The 26,966-nt window shown below is 43.5% G+C and overlaps 1 protein-coding gene across 1 annotated transcript; it reads left to right on the forward strand.

Annotated features, from left to right (window-relative positions):
- On the forward strand, window positions 1-26,034 carry BRI3 (brain protein I3). The gene is made up of 3 exons (XM_075011120.1): window positions 1-384; window positions 3,961-4,063; window positions 25,661-26,034. Exons 1-3 carry the CDS (start codon window positions 219-221, stop codon window positions 25,791-25,793), a joined length of 402 nt encoding a protein of 133 aa, XP_074867221.1. The 5' UTR covers window positions 1-218; the 3' UTR covers window positions 25,794-26,034.
- Window positions 26,035-26,966: the final 932 nt, after the last annotated feature.

A 26,966-nucleotide genomic window follows, 5' to 3' on the forward strand; every position in this document is an offset into this window, starting at 1 on the left:
GCAGCCGTCGCGGCAGGAGGCGGCGGGCACGTTGCTGCTGCCTGGCTGGGAGCGCCTGGGCTCGGCTGCCCCCTCCCGCGCGGGGGCGGCGGGCTTGGCAGCGAGCCTCCCTCGCGGCGGCGCGCGCCCTCCCCCTCCCCGGCGCGGGGCAAGTCGGGCGCTGAGGCGGCGCTCTGCCTGCGGGGTGTCTGCGCGGCTGCCCCCCGCCGCGTCCCGCCATGGACAACAAGCCTCTGCTGCAGGAGCGGCCCCCTGCCTACAGCCCGGCCGCGCAGGGAGGCGGCTGCGACTACGGACAGAACAACTATGGGGCCATCCCCCCTCAGCCGGGCTTCCAGCCGCCTCCGCCCTACCCCTACCCCAGTGCTGCTGCCGCCGCCGCAGGTGGGTCGCTGCCCGTGGGTCGTGGGGCGGCTGGTGTTCGCCCGCGCCGGCAGGAGGGGCGAGGAGCAAAACAAACTTTGCGGAAGTCGGCGGGGGCGGGGCAGCGTGCGGGTGAAAGCGGGGTGTGGTGTGGTGGGGTGGTTGTGTATGGGGGGGTCTTCGGCGGCTCTCGAGGGGAGGTGAAAACGAACGTGCGAAGGGGGAGACCTATTCTGCTAGAGCCTCACGAGCCGCTGCAGCCTCGCTCGTGTTTCTCCGCCCCCCCCCCCGGGACCCCCGAGAAGTGCCTCTCCGGAAGCCGAGGCCGCTCGCAGGGAGCCTCCCTCTCCCTCCTCTGCTGGACTTGGTAGTCGAGCAAACTCTGTTCTGGGGAAGTGGAGTGAAATAGCGCGGGGTGAGCAGACTTCTTGTGGTGGGCCCCATTATTCGTCCCTGCAATTGGCAGGCCTCCGCACCACTCCCCCCCGCGTCTAATGCAATCCAAACCGATGGAGATTTCGGTTGTGTTCGTAGGAAAAGGAACCCTTTCGAGATGTGTGAGAAAATAACTGTAGACTGTAAGAAATGTTCATTGGTATACAAATGTGAATACAGACCTGAAAAAGTAACGTACTAGAGCATTTTTAGTAACATGGATGAACTTGCCCCCCCTCAAAACAGTTGTGCTGCCCGTCTCCCCACGGGCTATTCCTCCCCTGCTCGGCCCTTACATGGCACATTCTGAGAGCGGCCTTTTCCCCCACTTTGTGTACCCTGAAACAGTGTATAGGGTCATGCCAGGATAGGCTTGTCCAGCTGCTTGCTACAGACACTAACTCTCTTGGAGAAAGTGGGGTGGCCAGACCCAAGCTTAGTTGCTCGTGTGTGAAAGCTTGGTGTTGGGTGGTACCAGGAAAAATTCAGTCCTTTTGCTAACTGCTTGTGTGCCTTTCCCTGTAAATATATATTACTTTGCCCTCAGTGGCTTGATTAATACTCCAGCTGGAGTATTAACCACATTGGCCAGGAGTACCAGATGTTGTAAAAGCTGCTCCTTGCTAAAGGCTGCTTTTAGGGTACAGTGTGTACTTAGCTGTGTTTGTCTTGTGCTGTCATTAAGGAGGGAGATACTGTACAATACTGCTGCACTTTTGAATAGGGATGGACTTATCAGGATTTCATATAGAGATGCACATGTTAGCGCTTGGAGTTTGGCTACTTTTTCTTCCCTAAGCTGCAATTTACCACACACGCTTTCCACCTATTCCTCTGTTTTTAAATGTGATTTTTTTTTTTCTTTTGTAATGTAAGTGAGCTGTTTGTTCTAGAGAGATTTCGGTAGCTAAGAGTAATCCTACTCATTACTATGAAATCTAATTTAACTTGGACCTAGTTGAAGAAGCAAAGTTAGACTAGTTGCAACTTCAAAGTAGAAGAAGAAAAAAAATTCTGACGTAACAAATAGTATAAAAAGGAAAAACAAGTGCACCCAATAGATACTTAACCCCAAGCATATATTTAACTTCATGTGTTTTGAGTTATCCCAAGTGATTCAGTGGAGCTGTTCACAATTCATAAAGTTAAGGCTGCACCATTAGGCTTGGGACTATAGTATATGATCACCATTTACTCAGTAAATCAGAGCATACTAAACCCCCCCATTATTTTTGACCTTTTCTTTGGTAGTATGATTTTCTGTGCTTCCTTACATTAAATATGATTCTATCATTATTCATTAAGAAATGCTCCCAAAACATTGTAACCTGGGTGGTGTAAGGAGCCTCATCCTCTGTCATAATATCCTGTCAAGTAGAGAAGCTGGGCTATGTCATTGTATAGTCTCTCTTTAAACACCCAACTCATAAGTGTTGTCATTGCATTTTTGAGGCTAGTGTGGTAATGATCTGTAGAATAGTTTGTGCTTTCTAAACCAAACAGAACATGCACAAGTTTGGCCGTGAGTCTTCCAAACAGTTTTTATTTTTTTTTCTATTTGGGGCTTCCCATACATCTTCTTACCACGACTTCTCCATCCCTGCTATTGCATATTAGCTACAGTTTAACACATGTGGAAGTTGTCAGGCTGGTAGCCAGAGAAACATGCATCCTGTCTCCATTGCTTCTGATGCCTTGATGCAGCAGATGTTTGAGGGAGACCGTTCAGAACTGAAGAGTGGGACCCTTGTTCTCCTCTTGTTTTTTGTCATCTTCTCCAGTAACATTAAACAAAATGTTTTGAAGTCAATTATTAGCTATACATACATTTTAGACCTTCACATTGTATTAGTTTGACCTATGAAATAGTTTGTAACAAGATACATTCTCTTCAGAAGGATTTGTCCTGATTCTACCTATGTCTTAAATTCCCTTAGGAGTCTTCACAGCTTCTGAGCAGTACATTTTTGGAGCCACAGGCTTGTCACACAAATCTAAAGTGTTTTTTATTCAGGTTGCGGTCCTCTTTCTTTATGTTAAATAAATCCTGGGCCATATCTTGTGATGGAGTTTGGGGTCCCCAAGCACTGCACCCTATCTGCAGGCAGGAGTGACTCACTCAGCAGGTAGAACAGGAAGTTTATTAATCAACAGAGGCACAGCTCAGCACAGAGATGTCAGTACAGCAGGCAGAAACAGTCATTCCAACCCATCCTGGAGAGAAGAGCCTGAGGGGTGCCCCATCTGGGGCATAACTTCCCCCCAACCAGGCTGGCTGCCTTCCAACACTCTCTCTCTCTCTCTCTCTCCCCAGCTTCTAACTGCCCTCTCTGATTCAAACGCAGCTTGGCTCCTACCTGCTGTTTGTTCAGGTCAGAGTTGTTACCTGCCAGCTTAGGTTACAGCCCCAGGGGGTCATCCTTAGCCACTGTGAGCTGCTCTGCTATCTCACACACATCCAGCCTGACAGTCACATGCCCCCCCGCCCCCCCCATCACATATCTGCACTACAGACTTCTGCTGACATAGCTGTGTTGTTGGGGTGTGTGTGTATATAAGTGGAGAGATGTGATTTCTATCTGATACAACTGCTGGCCAGAGCCCGTAGTGTGTGCATAGCCAGCGAAACTGTGCATGTGCACGTGTGTGAGAGAGAGAGAAATAAGCCATAAAGCACAGTTTTGCTGGTTGAAGTTATGTACTCACCCAGAACTCTTTGGTATAACAGGGTTCAGAAAGAACTAGATAAATTCATGGAAGACAGGCCTCTAAATAGCCATTAGCCAGGATGGGTAAAAATGATGTCCCTAGCCTCTGTTTGCCAGAAGCTGGAAATGGGTGTCAGGGGAGGGATCACTTGACTACCTGTTCTGTTCATTCCTCTGGGACACTTGGCATTGCCACTATCAGAAAATAGGATACTGGTCTAGATGGACCTTTGATCCAACTCATGTCAGTTTGTATCTATAGCTATAATGGCAAATTCTTTCTAGTGGAGGATTCACCTTACAATATCAAGCATTTTTTCTCATGTGGAAAATGAAATTTACCTTTTCCCCAAGTTATCATTTGTCTAAGGAATTAATGCATGCTTTTATTTGTATTTAAAAAAAAAAACACTTGATGGGCAGAGGCTCACTAGCATTTCTTTTTTTTTTCTAGGCTATGCACCACCACAGCCTAATTATCCCAATATGTACACCATCATTCAGCAGCCAGCTACCACCACGTCCGTTGTAGTGGTTGGAGGTTGTCCTGCCTGCAGGTACAGTTATTCCCTCCAGTTTTGCACCTATTAAAATAAATTGGTCTTCTTTATATATCTCTGATCTTGAAAACACAGTTGCCTTGGCTTTAAATATAAAAAAGAATTACTTGAATATATGTAAAGTAATGGTAGAAGGCTCTCACTCATCTTCAGCCATGATCTTGGAGTGAAACTTCCTGTGATCTGTTACGACCATAGTCCCTTTTGTTACTTACCATTGCTATGGAAAAGACTTCTACACAATACCCATATATGGGATCCTAGTCAGTGCTGTTGGTTTTCCTTCTCCAGTTTGACTAAGAGAACCTGGGATTTTTTCCTTCTGCACCTGAACTGTGGCTGAAGTGATGGGCAGCGTGCTATCTTGGCAAGGGTGGCTTCTTGTTTATATTATTGCTGTATTATTGATTCCAGGAATGTGGAAGTGGGCTTGCTGTGGAGGAGATGGCAGATTAAAAAGCAGAGCGCTTGCAGCCAGATGTTAATCCAAGATAGAGCGAGGGAGCCAGAAAAGATTAATGGCCAGTTCCTCCACTAATTAAAAAGTCCATACTCTTCCTATTACTATTATTTATTAAACCATTTTTTCCGCACCTAAGAGAAATTGGGTTGCTTTAAAAGGGTAGAGAATACTGGGCATACTCCAGCCATTTTTCCTCTAATCTTTTCCATCCACGTGTGGTGTTTTCTCCATCTGTGTGTGAAATATTTTTATGCACGGGCATGTTCAAACGTACACCAATAGAAACAAAAAACTTAGCAGATCACCCACAGCAATCAGCTGGGCAGCATTTGAATCTTTCCTGACTGGTTGTACAAACACCCAACTTATAGGGATCACTGTATGCCACCATGTATGTATACTTCCTCTTCTGCAATACTGTGATTAGATCTGGTCAGCCCAGCTCCAAAAGAATGGAGGGAAGAGAACATAGTCACGACAAGTGAATTACCTCATTTTTTTAGGTAAATCCTGGGCTTTCTTTATGGTCTTAACACCCACATCTTCAGGGTGCTGAGCTCCTTCAGCATCCACTGAAGTAAATGAGCTGTATTTACAGGATCTTGCCCAGGAGCAGCACTTTGCAGTGTTGAACCATTATGCAGAGATTTATGATTAGGTGAAGAACCCACCAGAGTAGTGCAAGTGTGTCAAACACTCTTATCTGAGAGTAAGGTTCTCATGTCACAACACAGTAATATGATGATCTGTATGAGGCATCCTTTCACCTTGTTGAATGGAATTGTTCTGTGGGGAGTCGGAGCCTGCCTTCTAAGTCTGATCTCTTCTTAGAAAAGTGGATGCTCTTACAATGCTGATACAGTTTAGGCATGAACTGTAGCAGCTAGACAGACTAGATGCCAGATGATTATTTTTAACAGTGTTGGTAATGAAGTATGGGATTGCATAGCTGGGGATGTGGTGGATTCTCTGTCCCATGAAACCATTAAATCAAGAAGGAAGTTCTTTTTGGGGAAGAAGCATGTTCGTTCTTGTCCATCAAGATATATTTTGTGGTTACTAGGTGACGTCCTGTATAGGAAATCAGACCAGAATGATCATAATGGTCCTTTTTTTTTTTTTTTTTTTTTTTACTAAAAAAAAAAAAGCAAAAAACCCTGGATCTGAAAGGGACTTTAATTTGAAAATAGTGCATGTTTTTCACTAGACTAAACATCAGAGGCCTCTGAAAGACTTATGTAATCATTGTTTCTCTTCTCTAAGTCACTCCCTTAGCCTGGTGTTATGGGGTTTAGTCAAAGAAGACCCTTTGGGATGTTCCTCAGTATGCTGATTATGCCACTGACACCTGCCTTCTTGCTCTCTGGGGCTCCCCACCACCCTGTCCTTCTGGGCCGGATCCTCTGGTCTTCCCCAGCCCATGCACAGGGTAGGGGTTACTGCTCTCCTGCAGCGCAATGCAGACATTGATTTACCACAGCTCTGGGAGGATGCAGTTCTAAGGCACAGCTCCTGAGAAATCAGTTCCCCCAAAAGGATCAGACCCCTAATAAATCTCTCTGAATTTCTCAGTGAAGGGAAATATGCACAGTGGTGGCTTTTCCCCTGGTGGTAATTACTTCCACTGGGCTTGATTATAAATAAGTTGTTTTTTTTTTACTAAGCACAAAAAAAAATGAAATGGTTAAAAGTAAGAACAGGAGGGCCAAAGTGCGTTAAATTAAAAGAAAACACACAACTATTTCTGTTCCACTAAGAATCTACTTAAATGTGGGTTCTTACCCTAAGTGTTCCTCTTGTATTAGGTGAAAGTTTCAAGTCAGAAATTAATTTTATCTTGACCTGGGTCTTTGATTCACTGTAAAGTTCTTCCTTCTGCTTAGGCTGTGTCAGGCAGTTTCCAAAGCAGTCTGAAGACAAAGATGGAGGAGCTCTCATGGCCCTCTTTATACCTTTTCCCATCCAGTTGGAATTTGGTTGAAAAAATACACTCCAAGATTGAGTTTGTCACATGAGTGAATCATCTGTCTATGCATGATTCATCCCTCTCTCAGGCTTCAGGCATTGCCTATGTGCTGGTCTTCTAAGCCTTTACTGCAGGGTTCCTTAGATGTGTATTGGTAGTCATCAAGGACCATTGTTAGGTAAGTATTACTATTCACCTGAGAGGCTGTCCTCTCACAATAGGTTAGCCATATCTCCTTGTTGGCTTCTGTTAAGACCTCAATGTTTAGAATACAAATACATGAACAGTACTCAAACTTCAAATACAAAAATGATACATGGACCAAATAGGATATACAGATCCAGGAGGTGGTAACAAAAATTATGGGTTACAAGGAGTATTTGTCCAAAGCATTTCTGAGTTACATGGGTTTTTTTCTATTCATAATCCATTTTCCATAAAGCATGGATGAGGGGGGGCATCACACGTGGCATGGGGGATTCTGTGGAATGTTCAGATTGGAAAATGTAATCTCCTGCCCAGTGGAGGACAACACACAGCCCATGGGGGTTTGGCCTGTGGACTCCCCATCTGTCCCCATGCCCCAAGATGCCCTTGGAGCCCTTCACTTCCCATTCCTCCCAGCAATTTAGATGCAAGAGGAATCTGTTGATCTGTGCTCAGTTCCCACTCCCCCGTCCTTCCTAGAGCTGGGACAGCACAGAGCAGCTGTTTGGTGTTCTGTCCCTGCTCCTCTCTCCCCCTCCCAGAACCTAAACAGCCGCAACCTGCAGATTTGTGGTGCTCTGAAAGTGCTGTAAGTGAGGGGGAGGGATAAGTAGTACAGAGTTCCAATAGCCCAGTACTCAAGAGGCATGTGGAGGAGAAGGGTAGAGGGGTTGTGTGGGCAGCCTGGGGTCCACTTACTAATTGTGGTTGCCCATTGCTTCTCTAGCCCCAAATCCCTTTTGAGGCACTGTCCTTACGCTGAGCATTGCTGAGGCTTTTGGAGGCACTCACTGTTTGGTGTAGTACACTGGGTGACGGTACAGATTTGATGAGATAAGGAAGTCCTGAGCCTTGCACAACTGGCGTTAAGTCTTCCCTTAAACAGAACAGGGACTCTAAACTAACCGCATACCTCTCTGAGGGACAGACACATCCAGTCTTCTGCATGCTGCTTTTCCACTGAGCAAGACATTTTAGCTTTGTCTCCTCTCAGATAGGATCCTTTAGAGTCCCTTTCCCTCTAGATGAAATCTCTTTCTGCCTTAACTCCTCAAGTTCTGTTTTAGCCTACAAAAATAGCTGGTTTGGGAGGAAGAATATATTTATGGCAAGGTACAATAATTACTCTACAGGGTCCTTTTTAGCTCCTCTAAGATGCATACTCAGTTGTAGAAAGTGAACTCTTGGGACCATAGCTGTGTCTGTAGATAGACCATGTCATCAACTTCTTTTGTTAATGAGATGCTGAACCTGCTATAGTGTACCTGGCATCAGAAGTGTTAAATGCTGTATAAATGTCTGAAGGTGTAATATAATACAGAACCTTTTGAATACTCCTGTTTTGACCAGCTGTGGGGTTGATGGTCTTGTGTTGGGATCTTTCTTCTGAAAAGAGGAGGGTGTTTTGTGCAGGGAGAAGGAATGGAAGCTCAGCTCATGGGGGATCAAGGAACTTCTCCCATGAGACATATGGGATGCCTCTGTAGTCTAAATCATATCTTCCTCTAGCTAATTTGGGATAAGAGCTTTTAGTCCTCGACTTTTCAAGGACTCTAGCAATGTTACTGCTCCTTTTGTACTCCTGAAAAATGTGTTAGCAGAGATGTTAACTTTTCCAGTGTGCTGTACCCCTTTCAGGAGGTTGGTTTGTCTTGTGTACTCCAAATTTCACATCACTTAAACTAGCTTACAAAATAAGGCATAAAAATATAGATGTATAGACATGTCACAGCACACTTGCTGGAAAAACTACTCGCTTTCTCATTTTACCATATAGTTATAAAATAAATTGTGACGCCCCCCCACTTGAGAAATACTCATCGCATATAGAGTGTAAACAAGCCATTGTCTGTATGAAGTTTTAGTTTGTACTGACTTTGCTAAGTATTTTTTCATGTAGCCTTTTGTAAAACTTAGCAAATACTTAGATGAATTAACATACCCTCTGGAAGGCCTTCATTTACTCCCTGAGGTATGTGTATCCCTTTTTGAGAACTGCTGATATGTCCTGATCTTTGGAAGATACTTGGACCAGCTGCATGTTTGCCGTATCCTAATGATGGCCTAAATCAGCAACATCCAAGTGATGTAGCATATGATTAGTTGGAGAAAGAACCCAAGGTCATGATGCTGCGATGAACTTTGCTGCAATGCCCTTGAGTGTGGTGTTTGGAGTCTGACAAATTCCGAATCAGACAGGAGAAACTGCCACTGATTTTGGTACATCTAATACTTTCAGATTTTCCCTGTAATAGCTGAGAATCTGAGTACAGAAGTGTAAGTGTACTCTGATTAATCCAGCAAGCTAGTTAGTATGTGGATTGGGATATTTCACAGACATTTGATATTGACATTGTTAGGAAATCTCACAGTGGGCTCGCAAATCTTTGAGGTTTCCAGGCACTGAACCTTCTGTAGCGATACACTTGGTACGCTGACTGCTTGTACAGACTCCTCAAACTGGGTTATGGGGCTCTAGAGACTAGATGTAAATGCCCTCATTTTGGAAAATTGAGGACTCGCTTGTGCATTTAGCTAATTATGACCCTCCTGAGGGGGAACAAATATCATATACAATGGGCTTGTATGCATATTGCTTTGTGTAGAATATGGAAAAAAACATAAATCAGTTTTAAGGCAATTTATATTGTATCTAGCATATAATACAATTTAGGTCTTATTTTAAAAGCCAAAGCCCCACTAAGCCAGCTTACCTTTGAAGACTTCTTCAGTCATGTTGCCAGAAAGGACTTGGCATGTGAAGATCCAGACAAAAATTATTAGCGTTTGTGAATTTGTCTTGCTTGCAGCTGGGAGTAGAGGACTGACATAATTTTTGGTGAGCGTTGTTGCCATCATGAGAGGCTGATACTTCAGGTATTGCAGTGGGATAACTTTTTCAGCATGGTATTGGGGGAGGTGGTGTTTGTGTGTGTAAATATTACTTATCCAAACTGAAACAAAAGTTGCTCCCAACCAGAACACTTGCATTGTCAGAGGCCAGACTTCAGTGAGATCACAGGCATACAGTACTTGTCTGCCATCTGGATATATTTTGAGAGAATATTCTACTGTTGCTGCAAGAAAGTTGTTATGGCACGATAACTTATCTGTAGAAAGGCTGGAGTATACATCAGAATTGTCAAATGAGTATGTAAACTAGGCACTTCTCTATAAAAATGCCTAGACCTTGGAGGTGATTGCACCCAAGTGTCCACAGTGTGTGTGTGTGTTTTCACCCCTGGTCTTTTGCAAGTGTAAATCTGAAATACTGCCACCTTATGGTGGCATACAGATGCTAGTCCCAAACAGTGAAGTAACTTTTGTGCATTTCACTTTGTGCCTTGGCATGGTTGGTCATTCTTTAGTCAGATATTCATTAGGATTGTGAAGCAGTGCAAAACTGGCAGCTGCTCAGCAGTGACAGTGCAATGCTCATGCACACGTTTCCTAATGTGCATGATGGTAGTGCTTAGCGTCTGCCTTCCCATTGTGCTAAGCACTGTATGAGCATAATTGTCTCTCCCTTTCCCACCACAACTCCAGTATCTAGAACTTTAATGCCTACTGAGCAGCATGTGTTCTTAAATTATGTACTGTTTGCGAAGGAAAAACGTTCAAGGGATGCTGTCAACTTAGTTCTGCCTTTTTAAACATTTTATATCCCCAAGAATAGCTTGGACCATTACACCTGCATATGGGTCAAATCTAGCTTCTTGTCAGGCGGTCGCTCATTTGCCCAGAATTAGAAATGCCAATAAATCAAGGGCCTGTTTACGTTTCTCCTTGGATTGTGTGCTTCCCGGCATGGGAAAGGAGACAAGCAGTAGCTGTGTTTGAACTAGTGCTCAAAAAAGCAGTGTATCTCCGGCAGCTTGGGCTTGCTGCTGGAGCACAAACATACCTGACTCCCTGGGTGTAGGCTCAAACAGCAAGCCTGGGCTGCCACTCCTGTCCCTTCAAACTCGCCACAATTTTTAGTAGGCTAGCCGAAGCAGAGCTCTGTGTGTGTGTGTGTTTTTTTTTGTCTGTGTACTTGCAGTACCTTTTTAACAGTTGCAGTTTAGTGGTCCCTTTTTAAATCAGTGTCCTCCAACCTTTTTATGTGCAAGATCACTTCTTGAATTTAAGGGCAACCCAGGATCTACCCCCATCCCTTCATTGAAGACCCACCCTACTAACTCCATCTCCCTTTTTCTTCTGTTGCTCACTCATCCACCCTCATTTACTTTCATCAGGTTGGAGCAAGGGTTTGGGAAGCGGTGGGGCTCCGGTTGGGGCCAAGAAGTTGAGTGTTGTGATGGGGAGCTCTGGGCTGAACCTGGGGTAGGGGATAGGTTTCTGGCTCCGGGGTCTGAGCTGTTGCTTAAGCTGCAGGAGTGTTCAACTTCAGCCCCTCCTGTGGCCAGTACCCCATGAAGTGCCGCATCCTACTGGGTAGCACTTAACTTGGGCAGCTCACAGTTGGCAGTGCAACAGGATAAGGCTGGCCTCTTGCCTGCCCTGTGCCCAGAAGGGGCCAGTTCACCCCAGTGGCTCCCAAGTTGGGGAACCCATGGCTCTGTGCTGCTGCTGGTGTTGCTCCCTTGGCTTCCGTAATCTCTAGTTTCCCCTTTCCAGCCAATGGGAGCTGTATGGGTGGTGCTTGCAGGCAGGTGCAGCATGCTAAGACAAACCCCCTCTCTCTCCCCCCTGTGCTGGCTGCATCCAGGAGCAGGCCAGCGGTGTGGAGCCATGCCAACCAGGGAGCATGCCTTAGTGGCAGCCCCTCACTGCTGTTGGAAATTGTGATGAGGAGTTCCCAGGGTGAGGTAGCGAATTGCAATCAACCAGTTGGTGACTACTGCTTTAAACACTTCAGTTTCTCTATTTTCTCAGTGTTGCAGTGCTTGGGTGGCACAGACTGCAAGAGAATACTGTTCTTTAAAATTAAAACTTTTTAAGTTAACAAAAGAGGTGTTCTTGGCACATTGTTTGCAAATGTTTGTTTTTTTTTTAATCTGAGCCAGTAGGGGCTTCCCTTGGTGGCATAGAGCTGATATTGTAAACTGCCACCTTTCACTGTCGCTACACTCCAGAGTGCGAAGTATGTGGTTAGACTACTCTGCTCTGATAATCTCCTGTTCAGTGAAATGGCCACTTGGGAGCTCTTGTAATTGAGCAAAAGTTTGTACAGGTGGGAGGGCTTCTTTAGGATTGTGGTGTGGGGTAAAATGGCATTAGAACCATATTAATCCTCTTCCCTGACCTCCCCTTCATTCCCGTGGCAGGGTTGATATTGTCCCTTAGGTTTTGACCTAAATTTGTTGAGTCTTTCACCTAAGTACCTCCTTTCCTGCAATAGTGAATACTGGAATTGTATAAAATGGCATCTGATCACAAATTCCAGATTCGAGGCTTTTCTGCATTTTTGTTAACATCGAAAGGTCCCACTTTTGTGGGAAATCTAAAGAAATTATATGAATGCAGATAGTAATTGGGCTTTTTTCCCTCAACAAAATTCATTTATTTAGATTTAACATATACATGAAAAATGTGAAAATTGTTATTGGGGGTGGGGGGGGGGAAGGGGAGATTTATGCTCCTATTTTCCTGTTAGTCTTTTGCTCCATTTTTGTGGCAAATGTTAATTTCATGAATGCAGTGACTATTGACATAGGCTGTAATCAACATGTTATTGCGCCTTAGGAAGTGAAGTCCCTTTGGAATTCTAAGACAAATAACCAGGAACCTGTTAGGAGTAAGAGCTGGTGACAAAGGTTGCTGCAGAAACAAGACAGAAATGTGATTGAAAACTAAGTAGCTCACTATACTTTATTTCACAGCAAGCAGCAAAAATGTGCTGGGCTGTGCTGTACCCACAAATGGCAGCAATACCATTCATGTATGTGGAAGGTTAGCAGTGATGCTCTGTTGTAGTTTAGTGGCTGGAGAGGCTAAGGAAAGGCATGCTAAAGCATTTATGCAAGCTCATGCCAAGGAAAGCCTTGATAGTAGCAAATTTTAGTTGACTTAAACCTGTAATTTGGAGTTGCTTGTCATCCACCCAGATGTTTGAACTATTTTTTTTTTTTTTTCCAGTCTTGCAAGAAGACACACACCACTGCTAGAAACAAGCCTGCTCTGAGTGTAGAATCACAGGACACTAGAACTGGAAGGGACCTCAAGAGGTTATAGAGTGCAGTTACCTGCCCTCTCAGCAGGACCAAGCACCATCTAGATCATCCCTGATAGGTGTCTGTCTAACCTGTTCTTAAATATCTCCAGCAGTTGAGGTTCCACAGCCTCCCTAGGTAATTTATTCCAGTGTTTAACCACCCTGATAGTTAGGAAGTTTTTCCTTAAGTCCAACCTAAACATCCCTTGCGGCAGGTGAAGCCCATTGCTCCTCCTCCTGTCCTCAGAGGCCAAGGAGAACAATTTTTCACCCTCCTCTTTGAGGTACTTGAAAACAGCTATCATGTCCCCTGTAAGTCTTGTCTTTTCTCAACTAAACAATCACAGTTCTTTCAGTCTTCCCTCATAGCTCATCTTCTCTAGATCTTTAACCATTCTTGTTGCTTTTCTTTAGATTGTCTCCAATTTCTCCATGTTTTTCTTGAAATGTGGTGCCCAGAACAGTACACAATCCTCCATTGAGGCCTAATGAGTGGAGCGGAAGAATGACTCTCATGTCTTGCTCTCAACACTTCTGTTAATGCATCCCAGAATCATGTTTGCTGCCTTTTTTGCAAAAGCATCACATTGGCTCATGTTTAGCTTGTGGAGTAGAAAAGAGTAAAAGTCACAAGACGTTTGAGCACAGATATTTCAGAGTTTTCTGCTAGGATATTCATCCTCCTGGGACTGTCTCGTTTGAGAAAAAATTAATGTAAATTTAGATCTCTTGGTAACAAAAAAAATTTTGAGACATCTGTTTTAACTGCATGAGTGCATCACTTAAGATATTATAGAAACACTTAAGTAATTTAGGTCCCAGTCTGTGGTGTGGATGAATTCTTTCTCTCTTCAGCCTGAGTGGATGAAGAAGTAGCAGTAATAATTCATTTGTCCAGGTGTCTAATTGATAATCCTGCAAAGACTCTACTAAATGTGGTAATGGGTGGTGGTTGTAAGGCAAAAAAGGGCTTTTCATCCAGTGGATACTCCTATTTAATCTGGCTCAAGACAAAGGTTGTCCAAGTTTGATGGCAGTACGCAGACTGTGAGGAATGAATAGATAAATCTCAGCAGCCTTCCTAGTAGGCACTTGCGCACCTTGCAAAGTTTGTGCTGTCAATTGGCCTACTCATTGGTAATATCAGTGACGAGGCCAAGAAGTTAAATAGGGCTGATGATAGACCATTTCTGTTGATCTGGAAGGAGGTCTCAGCTGTGTCAGGGTTGTGATAGCTTTGTTTTCAGCACTCAGGTTATTCCCTAAAGCTTGGGGGAAGCCTCTGCAATGCTATCTGTTACAAACTGATTAAAATATTCAGCCTAAAAGTGCCAACAGTTTGTTAAATTGGTATCTTGATAGCCGCAGCTCTGGCTCTTAGTGTGGTTAAGATGTTAATGTTCTGAGACTTTCTTTTAAGCTAACATTTATCAAATGGTTAATCATTCTGATCAACAAGCTTTTGAAACTAAATTGCTTTTCTGTACTGAATGAACAGCTGTAGTGTGGTTTAAATGTGAGACTCTGCTGTAATATTAAAAAAAAAAAAAAGCTTCCCTTTTTTATTTTTAGATCCAGGGAATAGTGTCGTTGTTTTTTTTGTTTTTTTTTTTTTTGAAAACCACATTAAAGCTGCTTCTGCTGTAGGACAAAAATCACTTTGGGAGACTAACATTTTCAGATTGAGTGCAGTAACTCCCTGTAATTTATTATCTCAGAGTGATTTACGAAAGGAATAGACTAAAATTTGATGCTCTGTAACTGCTTTTAAAAGCAACTCTTCCTTTTATATGTAGTAATGGGCTAATAAAAGACACTGTCTCGGCATGCTCCATCTATGATTAGGAGATGACATAAAGCAAATGAATACCACCATCGTGTCCATGTAGCTAGGGTAAACCCTATTGCAGGTAAACTTCTGTAGCAGGAATTGTCATCATAACGTGACTTAAAGATCGTCACCCCCATCATGGTACATTCCATTATTTTCCCTACTGGTAAAGTGCCACGTGCAACTGGCTTAATTTATAATTCATGTTCCTCCTTTGTTCCTGGAACTTGTCTGCTTTTTCACTGACAGTGGTTTGTCCCTGTGTCTGGTATGGATCAGTGAATGCTTCCTGACTGGTAAAATATTCTGCTGGGCAGTTTGCACTGCCAAAAATACTCTCCAAGTAACTTTTTCATGTAGAGGAAAAGGGACCTCAAAACCATTTCTACTTACTGTGTCAAGGACATCTACCTACTCGCATAAATGGACCATACAAGCTGATTCTTAAGAGGGTTGATTGTAATAGCTTAGACTGCAGTCATCAACTCCTGAGGTTTATAGCTGTTTAGGGCTGACCAGAAATACCTTGTTTGGGGTTTTTTTTTTAAAAAGGCTAGCTCAGAGTTAGGCTGCTTATTCCCTTTATAATTAAATGCAATAGCCTATGGGGTGGGAGGAAGGAAGTGTATGAGTGACTGGGGGAGGGAGAGGAGAAGAGAATAAATTTATAATTAGCTGGGTATAAGGAACAGGGAAATGATTTGGTTTCCCATTTTAAAAAAAAAAACCAAAAACCTTGAAATGCATCTATATAGGATGGGGACTGTGTGTGTGTGTGTGTGTGTGTGTGTGTGTGTGTGAGAGAGAGAGAGAGAATGAAAGTCTCCATTAGTGTCATGTTAGGAGTGTATAGTCCAGAAGTGCAGGAAACTTAAACATAGTACGTATTATATAGTGTGTTTTCAAAAGTTGTATTATGTGGCTCCTATAATGGAGCCTGACATTTTGCTCTCCAGACGATGAGTGCTTGTCTCTGGAAAATTGAAGCACTCCAAAGCAATAGTCTCTTTAGAACAGAAAAGCAGTCCAGTAGCACTTAATAAATTATTTTGTTAGTCTTTAAAGTCTACTGGACTGCTTTTTTGTTTTTCATAGAATATGGACTAGCACAGCTTTCTCTGTTACCGTTTAGAACAGGGGTGAGCAAACTTTTTGCATGGAGTTGCCACTTTTTGTCCCTGCAATTGGCAGTCTTCCTCCCTGCCCCAAACTATCTAATGTAGTGCAAACAGACAGAAATTTCAGTTACGTTCATATGGGGGGTGGGGGGGGGAGAAACTTTGGCATACATAAGAACTAAGTATGTAGAATGTAAAAACTTTAATTGGTTATATAAATGTGAATACACATACATAAAAACAGTAGCATATTTCAAGATTTTTAATGAGCTGGATGAGCCGAAGACTGAGCTGCCAATTGTGCTGTGCCTCCTTATGATCACCCCTTCTCCCACTTTGCACACCCATGCTCTAGAAAAATATAGGGCTATATCATAACCATGAAGTTAGTGTGTGTGATAAATTGCACAGTAACCAGGGGGGAAAATAGAGAACAATGGCCTTGCTTCCTGAGTTCCTGAGCCATCTGCTGTTGAGTTCAGGGTTGGTCAGTTCTTTCTTTTTATATAAATCTGGTCACTTTCCCAGATCCATTTGTAGGTACTCAGTGTCTCTAACGTCAAGCAGCTAGGCCTGAAGTTTTTGTCCCTCTGCATTTCCTCTCACCTTTCTTGTAACTAGGTTTTGTCCAAAAGCTGAGAATTGCCTGTCTTAATATTTGTCGCACATTAGCTGATTCTTCTCCCAAAAGATGTTCCTTCCAGCCTTGTTTATGTGACGTTGATGACACACTTCACTGATTGTAATTGTGAAACTGGAACAGAATCTGATTACAGTGGGAGTCAGAGGACTGGACCCAAGGCAAAGATGTCAGTGAAAGGGATAACATTGTACACATACCTCTCCTCCTGTTACATTTCAGGACATAGCTGAGAGAAACTGTGTGCGCTTACTGCTTAACAGGCTACATCTAGGGATTATGAACTCAAGGGCATGTTTCTTGGAAGGAGGAGTGGAGTTTTAGCATCTATGTCCTTTCTCCTAGACTGTGTCTGAAGGTCTTTTTTTTTTTTTTTTTTTGCCGGGGGGGGGGGGGGGGGCAGGCAGGCAGGCATTTTAACTACAGAACTCTAACCTGCTCATGGCCAGTGCTCAGTTAAAATGTCGGTTTGTCTACAGTGGTGCTCTTGCTATTGCTAATGCTGCTGGAGCCAAGGTTCCCTTAAACTTTTTCATGATGTGCAGAATAAATCTTATGTGCACCACCAGTAGAAACCATGTTGCTGACTGTGGAAGCTGTGGGTGCTAGGAATGTTATGGTTAATGAGTCAGCCTCATCCTAAATGCATGAGGCTTACCAGTTTGTTACCCAGTAGGGGCTGCTTCAGCCAGACTGGAGCACCTATCCTTAGCTGCTCAGGCCCAGATCCTGCACTGGAGTGCCACCATGGGCGGGGAAGCTCCAGCGGGGCTGGGGCAGCCTGAGTCCCCTGTGTGCCGCAAGTGGGGAGGTGGATGGGGACTGATACTGCTCTGGCTGGGTTGTGGAGTGCCCTTGCCTCCCAGCTGCTTCCCCTTTAATTGGTTAACTGGTTAACCAATGAAACAAGATTTTACATCCCTAGTGGGTGCTCTGCTAAGCAGCACCTGAATCTGTCATGAATGGCCATCCAAGCACTCAGCTTATAGGGAATGCTGCCTGGGCCTAATGTGGAAAACAATAAGGCCTCTGTTTTTTTGTTTTATTTTAAATAAACCCACCTTAAAGTGTAGATGCAGAAGTTGCATTTGTTTTCCACATTTAAACTTTCTATTCACAATAAAGGCCTTACTCTTAGTGTTTCCTTCATTTTTATCTACATGTGGAATGAAAATTATATGCGGCACAAATATTGAGGTGATGTGCACCACCAGCAGAAAAAAATAACTCAGAGGCTGAGGAGAGACATCTTTCCTCACCACAGACCCAGGGCTGGTGAAAGGCTCCATTAATTTCTGATTCTAATCAAAACATCCCTAAGTCCCTAAACTTTGGACCAGTTCTGTTCAATATGTTCATTAATGAGTTGGATAATTGCATGGAGCACTATCGTGAAAGGTTTGTGGATTATACCAAGCTGGGAGAGGTTGAAAGTGTGTGTGTGGTTTTTTTTTTTGAGAATAGAATGATAACTCAGTGGATTTTTATTTTATTTAATTTTCTTTTTTAAATAAGGACAAATGTGAAGGACTCCACTTAGGAACTGATGGTTTTACACATACAAAGTGGGAAATGACTGTTTAGGAAGCAGTTCTGCAGAAAGGGTTCTAGGAGTCATAGTGGACCACAGGCTAAATGAGTCAACAGTGCAACACTAGTGCAAAAAAGGCAAATCTTCTGGGATGTGTTAACATGAGTATTGTAAGAAAGACATAATTAATTTTTCTCCTCTACTTTGCACTGATTAGGCCTCAGCTGGAGTACTGTGCCCAGTTCTGGGTGCCTCATTTCAGGAGAGATGTGGCCAAATTGAAAAGTCCAGAGAAGAGCAGCAGAAGTGATTAAATATCTAGGAAACATGACCTATGAGAAGATTTGAAATTGGGTTTTTAAGTCTGGAAAAGTGAAGACTGAGGGGGAACATGAAAACAGCTTTCAAGTACAGTAATCCCTCAATGCACGATTTTGAGTTACACTTAACTCCCATTTGTGCAAGTTAAGTGCAACTTGAAATCCTGCTCACCGCCTCCCCGCGCGGGGCTCCAGTTCGACCCCCAGCAGGGCTGCTCAGCCCCAGCTCAACTCCACCCTCCACCTTCCCCCGCACAGCTCTTATCCACCCCAGGCTTAACCTCCCTGCCCCTCTCCCAAAGCCCCAACCTGCTGCCAGGCTCAACTCTCCCCAACTACCCCCCACCCCTGCCAAAAAAAAAAAAAAAAAAAGCCACACCCAAAAAATGATTGGAGATTAAGAGCAGGTTAGATAAGCGCTTGTCAGGAATTGTGTAGATGGTGCTTGGCTCTGCCATGAGGGCAGGGGACTGGACATCATCTTTCGAGGTTTCTTCCAGTTCTAGTATTCTGTGAAACTGCTCAGATTAAAGAAGGCGCAGTGGATGCATTCACAGCAGATCTTGTTGTTGTTACCAGGTGGTAGAGTGACTCAATGGTGGTGCAACAAAGTTGCTCTGTGCTTTCCTGAGAGGGTAGGATTTAAGAGAAGAAAAGTTGGAGATGGTAGTGGGGAAGGTTCATATGGATCTTGGAAATAACTTGGGACAATAACGTAGATCACGTCTGATAATGATTATTGTCTTTGTGAATCACAACAAGGGAAAATCTCTACTTCCCCACACTGAGGGTGTGAATCTCCTTTACCTTGCTAGCTGCTGCAATGGCTACTAAAAAGGAACTTTCATTTATGGGTGAGAGAGAACAAGTTGCTAGGAGCACAAAGGGTGCTTCAGCTATGTTAACACTGGGAGCCCCTCCTTTCCTGGAACCTTCATGTAAACTGGGGCTGGGAAGGGAGAGACATGCCACAACTGGTGGTGTAACAGATGGTGCTGTAATGCCCAAAAAGAGAGAGGGGCTTCTTTTTTTAGCTTTGTAAGTCAATTTAGTTGAGGTTTTCCCACTTTGGAGCAGGATGTTCTGAACTTCAGTTGAATGGCTTCTTTCGGGGACGGCAGTCAGTCAGCATCCAGGCTGTCAGATGTAACAATGCTGAGTCTGGGTCCAGGATCTGACTGTTCTGTGAGGTGTTCGGCACAGTAGGCAAACTGATTAAGGGCTATGCTGAGAGTTCTGCAGATCCTTAGCAGCCAGGGCCTGCCAGGGAGCCAGATCTTGGAAGTCCAGGCTTTCTGGAGTCCTTGATTCAGTGGGACAAAAGGGAGGACTGAACTTTAGCTGTGTCTGTCTTCATAGCACCCAAGTATGCTTTCATGCAGTGCTTCTGAGCTGACTTTGAAAAAGAGGGGCTGACAGAGAAATGGTTAAGAATATGCCCTTCACCTGAACAAAAGTCCCACAGCCCATTAATGGGCATGATTGAAACCTAGGAAATCAGCTTCTGCCGTAAAGGTGAGAGTCCTACTTCTTTGGGGTAAGGACAGTTGTGGGATTGTAGATCTATTAATGAGCTAGAGAAATTAGTTTAAAAAAGGAAAAAATTAAAACCAAACTGGAAAAACTAAATCAATGGAACTGAGGACAGGTCTGCCCTTCCAGGCTGCAGTAGCACAGCTGCAGTGAAGATGTTACCTATGCTGACCTGAGGACTTCTCCTCCTCTTTTGAGGTAATACTCCACTGCCACAAGAGACAGTAGCTATGTCAGCAGGAGAAACCATCCTGTTGACATAGCACTATCAACACAGGGAGTTAAGTTGGTATAACTGTCATGGATTTTTCACACCTCTGGTGCAGCTCAGTCACAGTGCAGATGAGACCCACCTGTGGTTCATTCTCATTACCAAAGGTGGCATGTGCACTGTAATTTGTGCCTTGGTTTGGGGCAGCCAGAGGCCAGGTGCTTAGGGTGTGTGCGTAGACCCAGCAGATGCTGCTGACTAAAAGACTGTGATGTAGCACGTGTAGCAGGAGGAGGATCTATGTGGGCTGTTCTCAACACTGTTCTCCTGCAGGAACTGCACTTAAGGGTGTAATACTCGGCATGCCCCCAAATCATTACTGTGAACATTACCTCTCTTGTGGAGGTATTTTTAGTGTTAGTCTGCTCCTGTGTCATGAGTGCTTTCCCAGTGCTGCTGTTGTGTAACTTAAATGTTCTTGACATCTTGCCCTGTGTGCAGCATAATATGGCTGCTACCTGGAATGCCCTTAGGTTGTAATGCAGTATATGGTGGTGGGGTGAGGGGAGTGGCTTTTTTTTTTCCTCTTCTCCCCTAAGCTACTCAAACTAATCTTCAGTATACCGTTAAGGCCACAGCAGAACTGCCTCTGGACTCTGCATTTTTTAGATCACCCTCTTCCATCATTCTCTTTAACTAGTACAATAGGTGCTTGTACTTGCCCTTTATCATTAATGAAACTACATGGTTCAGCTCTGGCACCTTGCCTGTGAAAGCATGCTTTCATGCTACATCAAGGTCATGCCTTTTGGCAGTCTTGCTGGAGAGTCCAAGTCCAAGAGGACACGTCTTGTTAAATTGAGTAAGTGCAGTTTCTAAAGCTATTATAATTTCAGCCTATTTAGTGAGACTGTCCGATGTATAGTTTCCTCATTCTGAAAGTTAAGACTCAGGCAGAGATTTTTCAGAAGTGATGTCATTTTTGGATGCTTAGAGCAAACAGTCAGTATGAAAGCCGGGCCCTAGCACTGAAAATTCTATTATTCTCAGTCTCTCTTGCTTCTGACAGCCTTGGAAAACTAGCTATAGGAATAAAACCATTGAATGAAAGCCAGATGATAAACCAGAAATGCATGTCCAGTGGCGAGAAAGTGGAACTTTAATATGGCCCACCCGAGGCACAGTGCGTCTGAGCTGGGTGGGAGACAGCAGTAGAAGGGTCCCAAGCAGTCCTGTGGCAAGTTCATTCTGGCTTAAAACAGGAAGAACATCCTGAGTATTTGGATCTTTCTAATAGGTCAGCTCCAGAAACCATTTGTTAGTCATAGGTTCATCTGTGCACCTCTATTTGAAACTTATTCTTGTAATTTTAGAAGCCTGCATATGGATAATAGCCCTGTGTATATTTGAGCATTTTAATCAGCACCTCCGAAACGGAAATATTGGGAGTGAAAGCCTAAATGATTGCTTGGGCAAAACTATGAATCTTTTCTTCCTTGGTAATGCATCTCTCTTCTCACAATGGGGTAAAGCTATATGCTAGCATTCATACCTCTCTTTTGTGGTCAGAACCCTGTGTGATTAAAGTCAGTAGCCTTTTGCCTTTAAATAGTGTTTAAAGTTTCTTCTTCCACATCCTCTTCCCAGAGCAGATCAGTGACAATTTTAAGGAGCATGCAGGCAGATGTATGAACCAGGCATACCAAGCTGCACAGTAGCACAAAGCAGGAGCTTATTTGAATGTGACGGGCTTCACTGCTGACTGCACTAGCAGCTGTGGAATACTTTGTAGGATCATATTGCTGTTGACCTGTGGATATTTGAGTGTTCTTGGATGCCTTCTTCAGGGCCAAGCAAAAGACTGTTCGATTAGTGTTAGTACTTGGTGGGCACCTCTTTATCTTGAATTTTCATTCAAAAAGAGAGGCAGATTTCAAGCATCATTTTCTTGAACACTTTCATGGCTGTTTCTGGCTTGGCTAGAAAGTGCTTATTACCTTTCTTAGCAAAGTGCTCGGAGGTGGTTGGGCAAGAATTCCAAACATCATTTGTTGCCCTTTGTAAGAGAAACTGAAGGACAGAACCCATTTCTGAGGTCACAGTGGTAGATCTGGCGATGGAAAGCAGATTTCCTAGAGGCAGGGCAGCAGTGGCAGCAACAGCCATCATGGGCCCTGGGGTAAGGGGAGCGCCTGACTCCTTGCTTGACAAGGGGTGGGGCCAAGAGTGGAAGGTGCAGGCAGCCCTCAGGATTGCCCAGACAATGTTGCTGGGCGCCCCCCGCACACCCTCAGAGCTGGAGCAGAGCTACTGCAGTGCTTCAGAGGGGCGTGGTGCTCCAGCCACCACTGTCCAAGTAGTAGCAGTAGCCCAAGCTCTGGGCCCCTTTGAAAAAACAGGTCTAGGGGCAGCTGCCCCTTTTTCTCTATCCCCAGTCGCTGGGTCTGCAGCGCAGCACTCATGAAGGTGACTCCTATCAAAGTGGAGGCTGTTCCATAGTGTGCTTCGGGGTAATGAGAGGCTTTGCTGTCTGGCAGTATAGATCTGCATGTTACCAGCTATGAGGGGAAATGCATCCTTTTGCTTGCACATCCTTAATTGTTTTCAGGGGTTCCACTTTCATGACTGGGTCAAACTGTGATGAGGAATTGTTGTCACCCTCTGCTTTGTCTAGTGGGATTCCATATCTTTTTTTGTGAAGCAGGAAGAGCTTTACGGTGGGATGATACAGAGGTTGGACATAAGCAAGATGAATTGTGTTTCTAATTTGACATGGATTCTGTGGATTGGAATGGTCTTAGTTTTCTTCAGAGGTAATAAAGGGTTGTGAGAGCCCCTTCCATTTTTGTCTGACTTGTGCGCTCCTTTCCAGTGTTCATCTCTGGATTTGAACTATGGCGTACATCTGGGTGGATTAGCAAATTGGGTTGCAAAGCATAAGCGGTTGTAATGTTTAGACTGTCTAGTGGAGGTCACAGCACCCAAAATAGCTTATGTCCAACCTCTGTATCATCCCATCATTCGCTGCAAAGCATGTGAATACGAGACTGTCATTAATAAATAACATCGAACTATACCTTCTGTAACCCCTAATTTAAAACAGTTCACACACTGGCTGCGGCTGCACTGCATTTCACTTTCTGAAGTGGAATGACAGTGAGGTGAGATTTACACATCTTGTGCTTCATTTGCATATTGTCACGCAATCTGTCTTCTGGACGAGCCTTTTCAGGAAGCAAAAACAGCTGTGTAGACAGGGTTCCTTTGAAAACAAACCCCACTTTTGAAAAACTTCCTATTTTGTTTTGAGGAGGAAGGGTTCAGGGGCCATTTAATTTTGGTGTAGATGTTCTGGCTTGGGCTGCAGCCCGAACTCTGGGACTCTCCCACCTCACAGGAAATAAAGAAATGGAGTACTCGATGTCTCTCATTGAGCAATATACAGTTCTGATTTTAAAATATTTTGAATCTTAATGAGTCCTTGCAATTCAGTCCCAGTGCAGATATCTTGGGTACATTGCATGTGACCACATGAAGTATCAGTGTTTTCTAAGTAGCCAGCTGATTGATTTGTTTTGTGTGTTTTGCACCAAAACACACAACACTAGATTTGACATTCAACACCTGACCTCCCTGCTTCCAGAAAGTCAAATGACAAGAGGATATCATAGTTAAGGACAGTACTAAAGTGAAACTGTGTTTATATGAGTAAAGTTGCATACTTGCTTAAGGCCTCAATGAATAGTGAAGTTTTAAGCATGAATGTTTGTAGTGTCAGAACATCTAACTTTGTATGCTTATGTATAGTCAGTAGTTAAAATTAAATGTCCTAACTCATGGTACTGTCATTTAAAAAATACTTACAATGTTTCAATCCACGCTTTCAAATTAACTGTTGAAATCTTCAACCTAATTTAAATAACTTATTTTTTAAAAAGGGGATTTTAAATCATTGTTCCATACGATGCTAACCTGTGGTATTTTAAAGTATTATTTGCATGTTAGCCATAGGCCTTAAACCTTTCTGATAGTGCGCAATTTCACTCTGTTTCGAAAGACTCTTTTAGGAAAGGCAGCTGGTCTGAAAACTTTTGCATAAATTATCATGGTTTTCACAGCTGGTTACATAGGGCGGTGGACACTTGTGGATGTGTGCTTTGTTAGCTATTAATGCATCTGTTTGAAGTAGGGATATAGAATCCAATTTAATTGGTTAAATAAATGGGGGTGGGGCAGCTAGGGTGGAGTTCTCCTGAGGCTGCTGTGGACCAAGTCTGTTCTGGACTGGATAGAGAGCCCCCCTCTCCTCAAGCCATGATGCTCCTGGGGCCAGACTGGGGAGCTCCCACATACAGCATGCCCCAGACTGCAGTGGACATGGGCTGCTGGAGTGCCCTTGCCTGCTGCACTCCCAAGGCTGCTCTGATGCACTGGAGCACCTCCCCTGCCCATGTCAGGCCCTGTGGGGCTGGAGCAGCCCCCTGCCTGCCATGAGTTGGGGTGGGTGCACAAGCCCCCCACTGGATAACCATAACTGGTAAGCCTCACGCTTTCAGGGAGAGGCTTACCTGTTAATCGTTAATATCCCTAGTTTAAAGCCAACCTTCAGTGAAACTGCACTAAGCAAAAACATCTGGCACAAGTTGCTTAAAAATCAACATGGGTCCAGTAGAATTGTTTGATTAAATGAACTGTGCACTTAGTCTTATGACTGCTTTTTAATAATCGTCCTGACTACACAAAGATGTAAGCATGTGCATAACTTTAGGCCTTGCTATTCATGTGTATATAAGTCTTTGCAGGACCGGGGCCTGTACTTGATTCACATTTTAGTTGATTATGATTGTAACCAAGTAACAACTTGAACTTTTCAATAGTGTTACTTACTCTTTCTGACTGTACAGTCTGTTTTAGTCAATTCAGTTTGAGCCTGGCATGCAGGTAAGCTTCCCATCTCATTTTCCTCCTTAACTCCCAGTTTTACTCTCCCCTCCTTTAGTTCCCAGTTTGCCATTTTCTCACCTGTCAGTCTTTTCATCTCCACCAGGTTCCTTATACCAATGATAATCATCTTCCCATCACTCAGTTGAGCAATTGCAGGTATCCTGAAGGACAAAGATACAACTGCTTAGGCTTATATTGGAGTATGTCCAGTGTGGACAGAATATTTGGTGACCATAGCTGCAAATGTCTAGTGAGTTTCTACTAAGCATGTGCAAAGTGCATTTTTCCCAAAAGGTTGATATCTTGGTCACTATTGGGCAGACTTTCAAGAAGCTGGCAAAGGCAACCCTGTGCCAGATGTCATGTTCCTGATCTAAAATATGGGAATCCTATAGCATCTCAAAGAAAATGTCATCTGTACGTTAAGATTGGAAAAGTTGGTATTCAGTTGCTTACTGTTTGCCAAACTCTCAGCTAAAATTTTACATGCCCAGGTGTCTGCTCAAGGTTGAATTGTTCTGGGATAGTTTGGCTGAAATGGTTTAGCTGTTCCTGAGAAAAAGACTAAGGAAAAATAAATTGAGCTCTGGGGAAACTAACAGGAATGAGTTGCTGCTAATCCTGTCTACAATAGCAATGGGTATTTTGTAACTTTTTTTTCTTCCTTCTGCAGAGTTGGTGTGTTGGAGGATACCTTCACGTGTCTTGGTGTCCTCTGTGCCATCGTATTCTTTCCAATTGGAATTCTCTTCTGTCTTGCTCTGAGGCAACGAAGATGTCCTAACTGTGGGGCAACATTTGGTTAAGGGATCAACCTGAACAGGCTTAGAGGCCATGTCTATTGTACTTGTTTCTAATGTAAATGTCATGTACAATCATTTTATTTGATTATGCTTCAGACCTGTTTTGTAAAGTGTGATTGAAATTAGTCTTGCATGTGAAACTTAATCTGTTTTTATGAGCATGTGCATTGCAAAATATAAAAACCCACCTTGTTTCATGGCACCTTTAAAATGAAATAAACAGCTTTTTTTGCAATCTTCACAATATGTGGCAAGGCTGAATCTTGTATCAAAGTATGCACTTTGTCACCATGTATCTTTTTAAAAAAGTTAATTCATGTAATGTCCTTGATGTTAGAAGGGCAAATTCAAGTCCATACACATTGTATGCAGACAATCATGCTGAGAGTTGTGAAATTTGAGATTTAGAGTAAGAAGTCTAGAAGTAGAGATTCTAACCCTAAGTGTGATCTATTTGTTGTTAAGAGTGAGAATAATGGGGAAGCTTAGAATTGGGGAACCAGCAGCAGTCAACATAGATCTTCACATTTGGGGGAGAGGTCAGTTCTAATATCAACTTCTTGCATTTTTGACCAAATATACAGCAGGTCCAAACTTGTCTGAAATCCATCTTTTTTAATGTATTTTGATTGGACTAACTCTGATCATAAATTCAAGGCACTTTTAAAATATGCTGTTGCAATTTCTCTTGAGGCACTTTTTTCCTGGATCTGAAGTTTCTTCAGAATCTTTTGTAACAAATAAACTAACTTTTTAGAAATTCCTAAACTAAATCACTAAGAAGACACATCAAAGCTCTCGTATGGTACGTTTCCTATAATCTCCAAAAATGGTGGTTTGAGCCAATAGCATATGCCTTCCGATCACAATCTTACTCTTATCATTGTCTTGCTCTGGAAGACTGGCACTTGGACTCCAATAGCAGGGGCAGTAAATGTAAGGTAGAGTGGAGAAAGCATCAGGTTTTATTTATTGTCCTCCATGATAAAATTCCTGAAATGCCTGATCCAAAGCCCCTTGAGGTCCAATGGAAGTGTTCCAACTGATTTCAATAATCAAATAGTAAGAGTGGGAGGAATTACATAATAAGGTTACCAAATACCAGATTAGTAACATGAGTGGAAAGTTAAATCTGATTTAAATTTAGTTTTTTTTTGTTTTTTTTTTTTTGGGTGA

This window comes from Carettochelys insculpta, chromosome 16, assembly GCF_033958435.1.
Source record: "Carettochelys insculpta isolate YL-2023 chromosome 16, ASM3395843v1, whole genome shotgun sequence".
Lineage (NCBI taxonomy): Eukaryota > Metazoa > Chordata > Testudines > Carettochelyidae > Carettochelys > Carettochelys insculpta.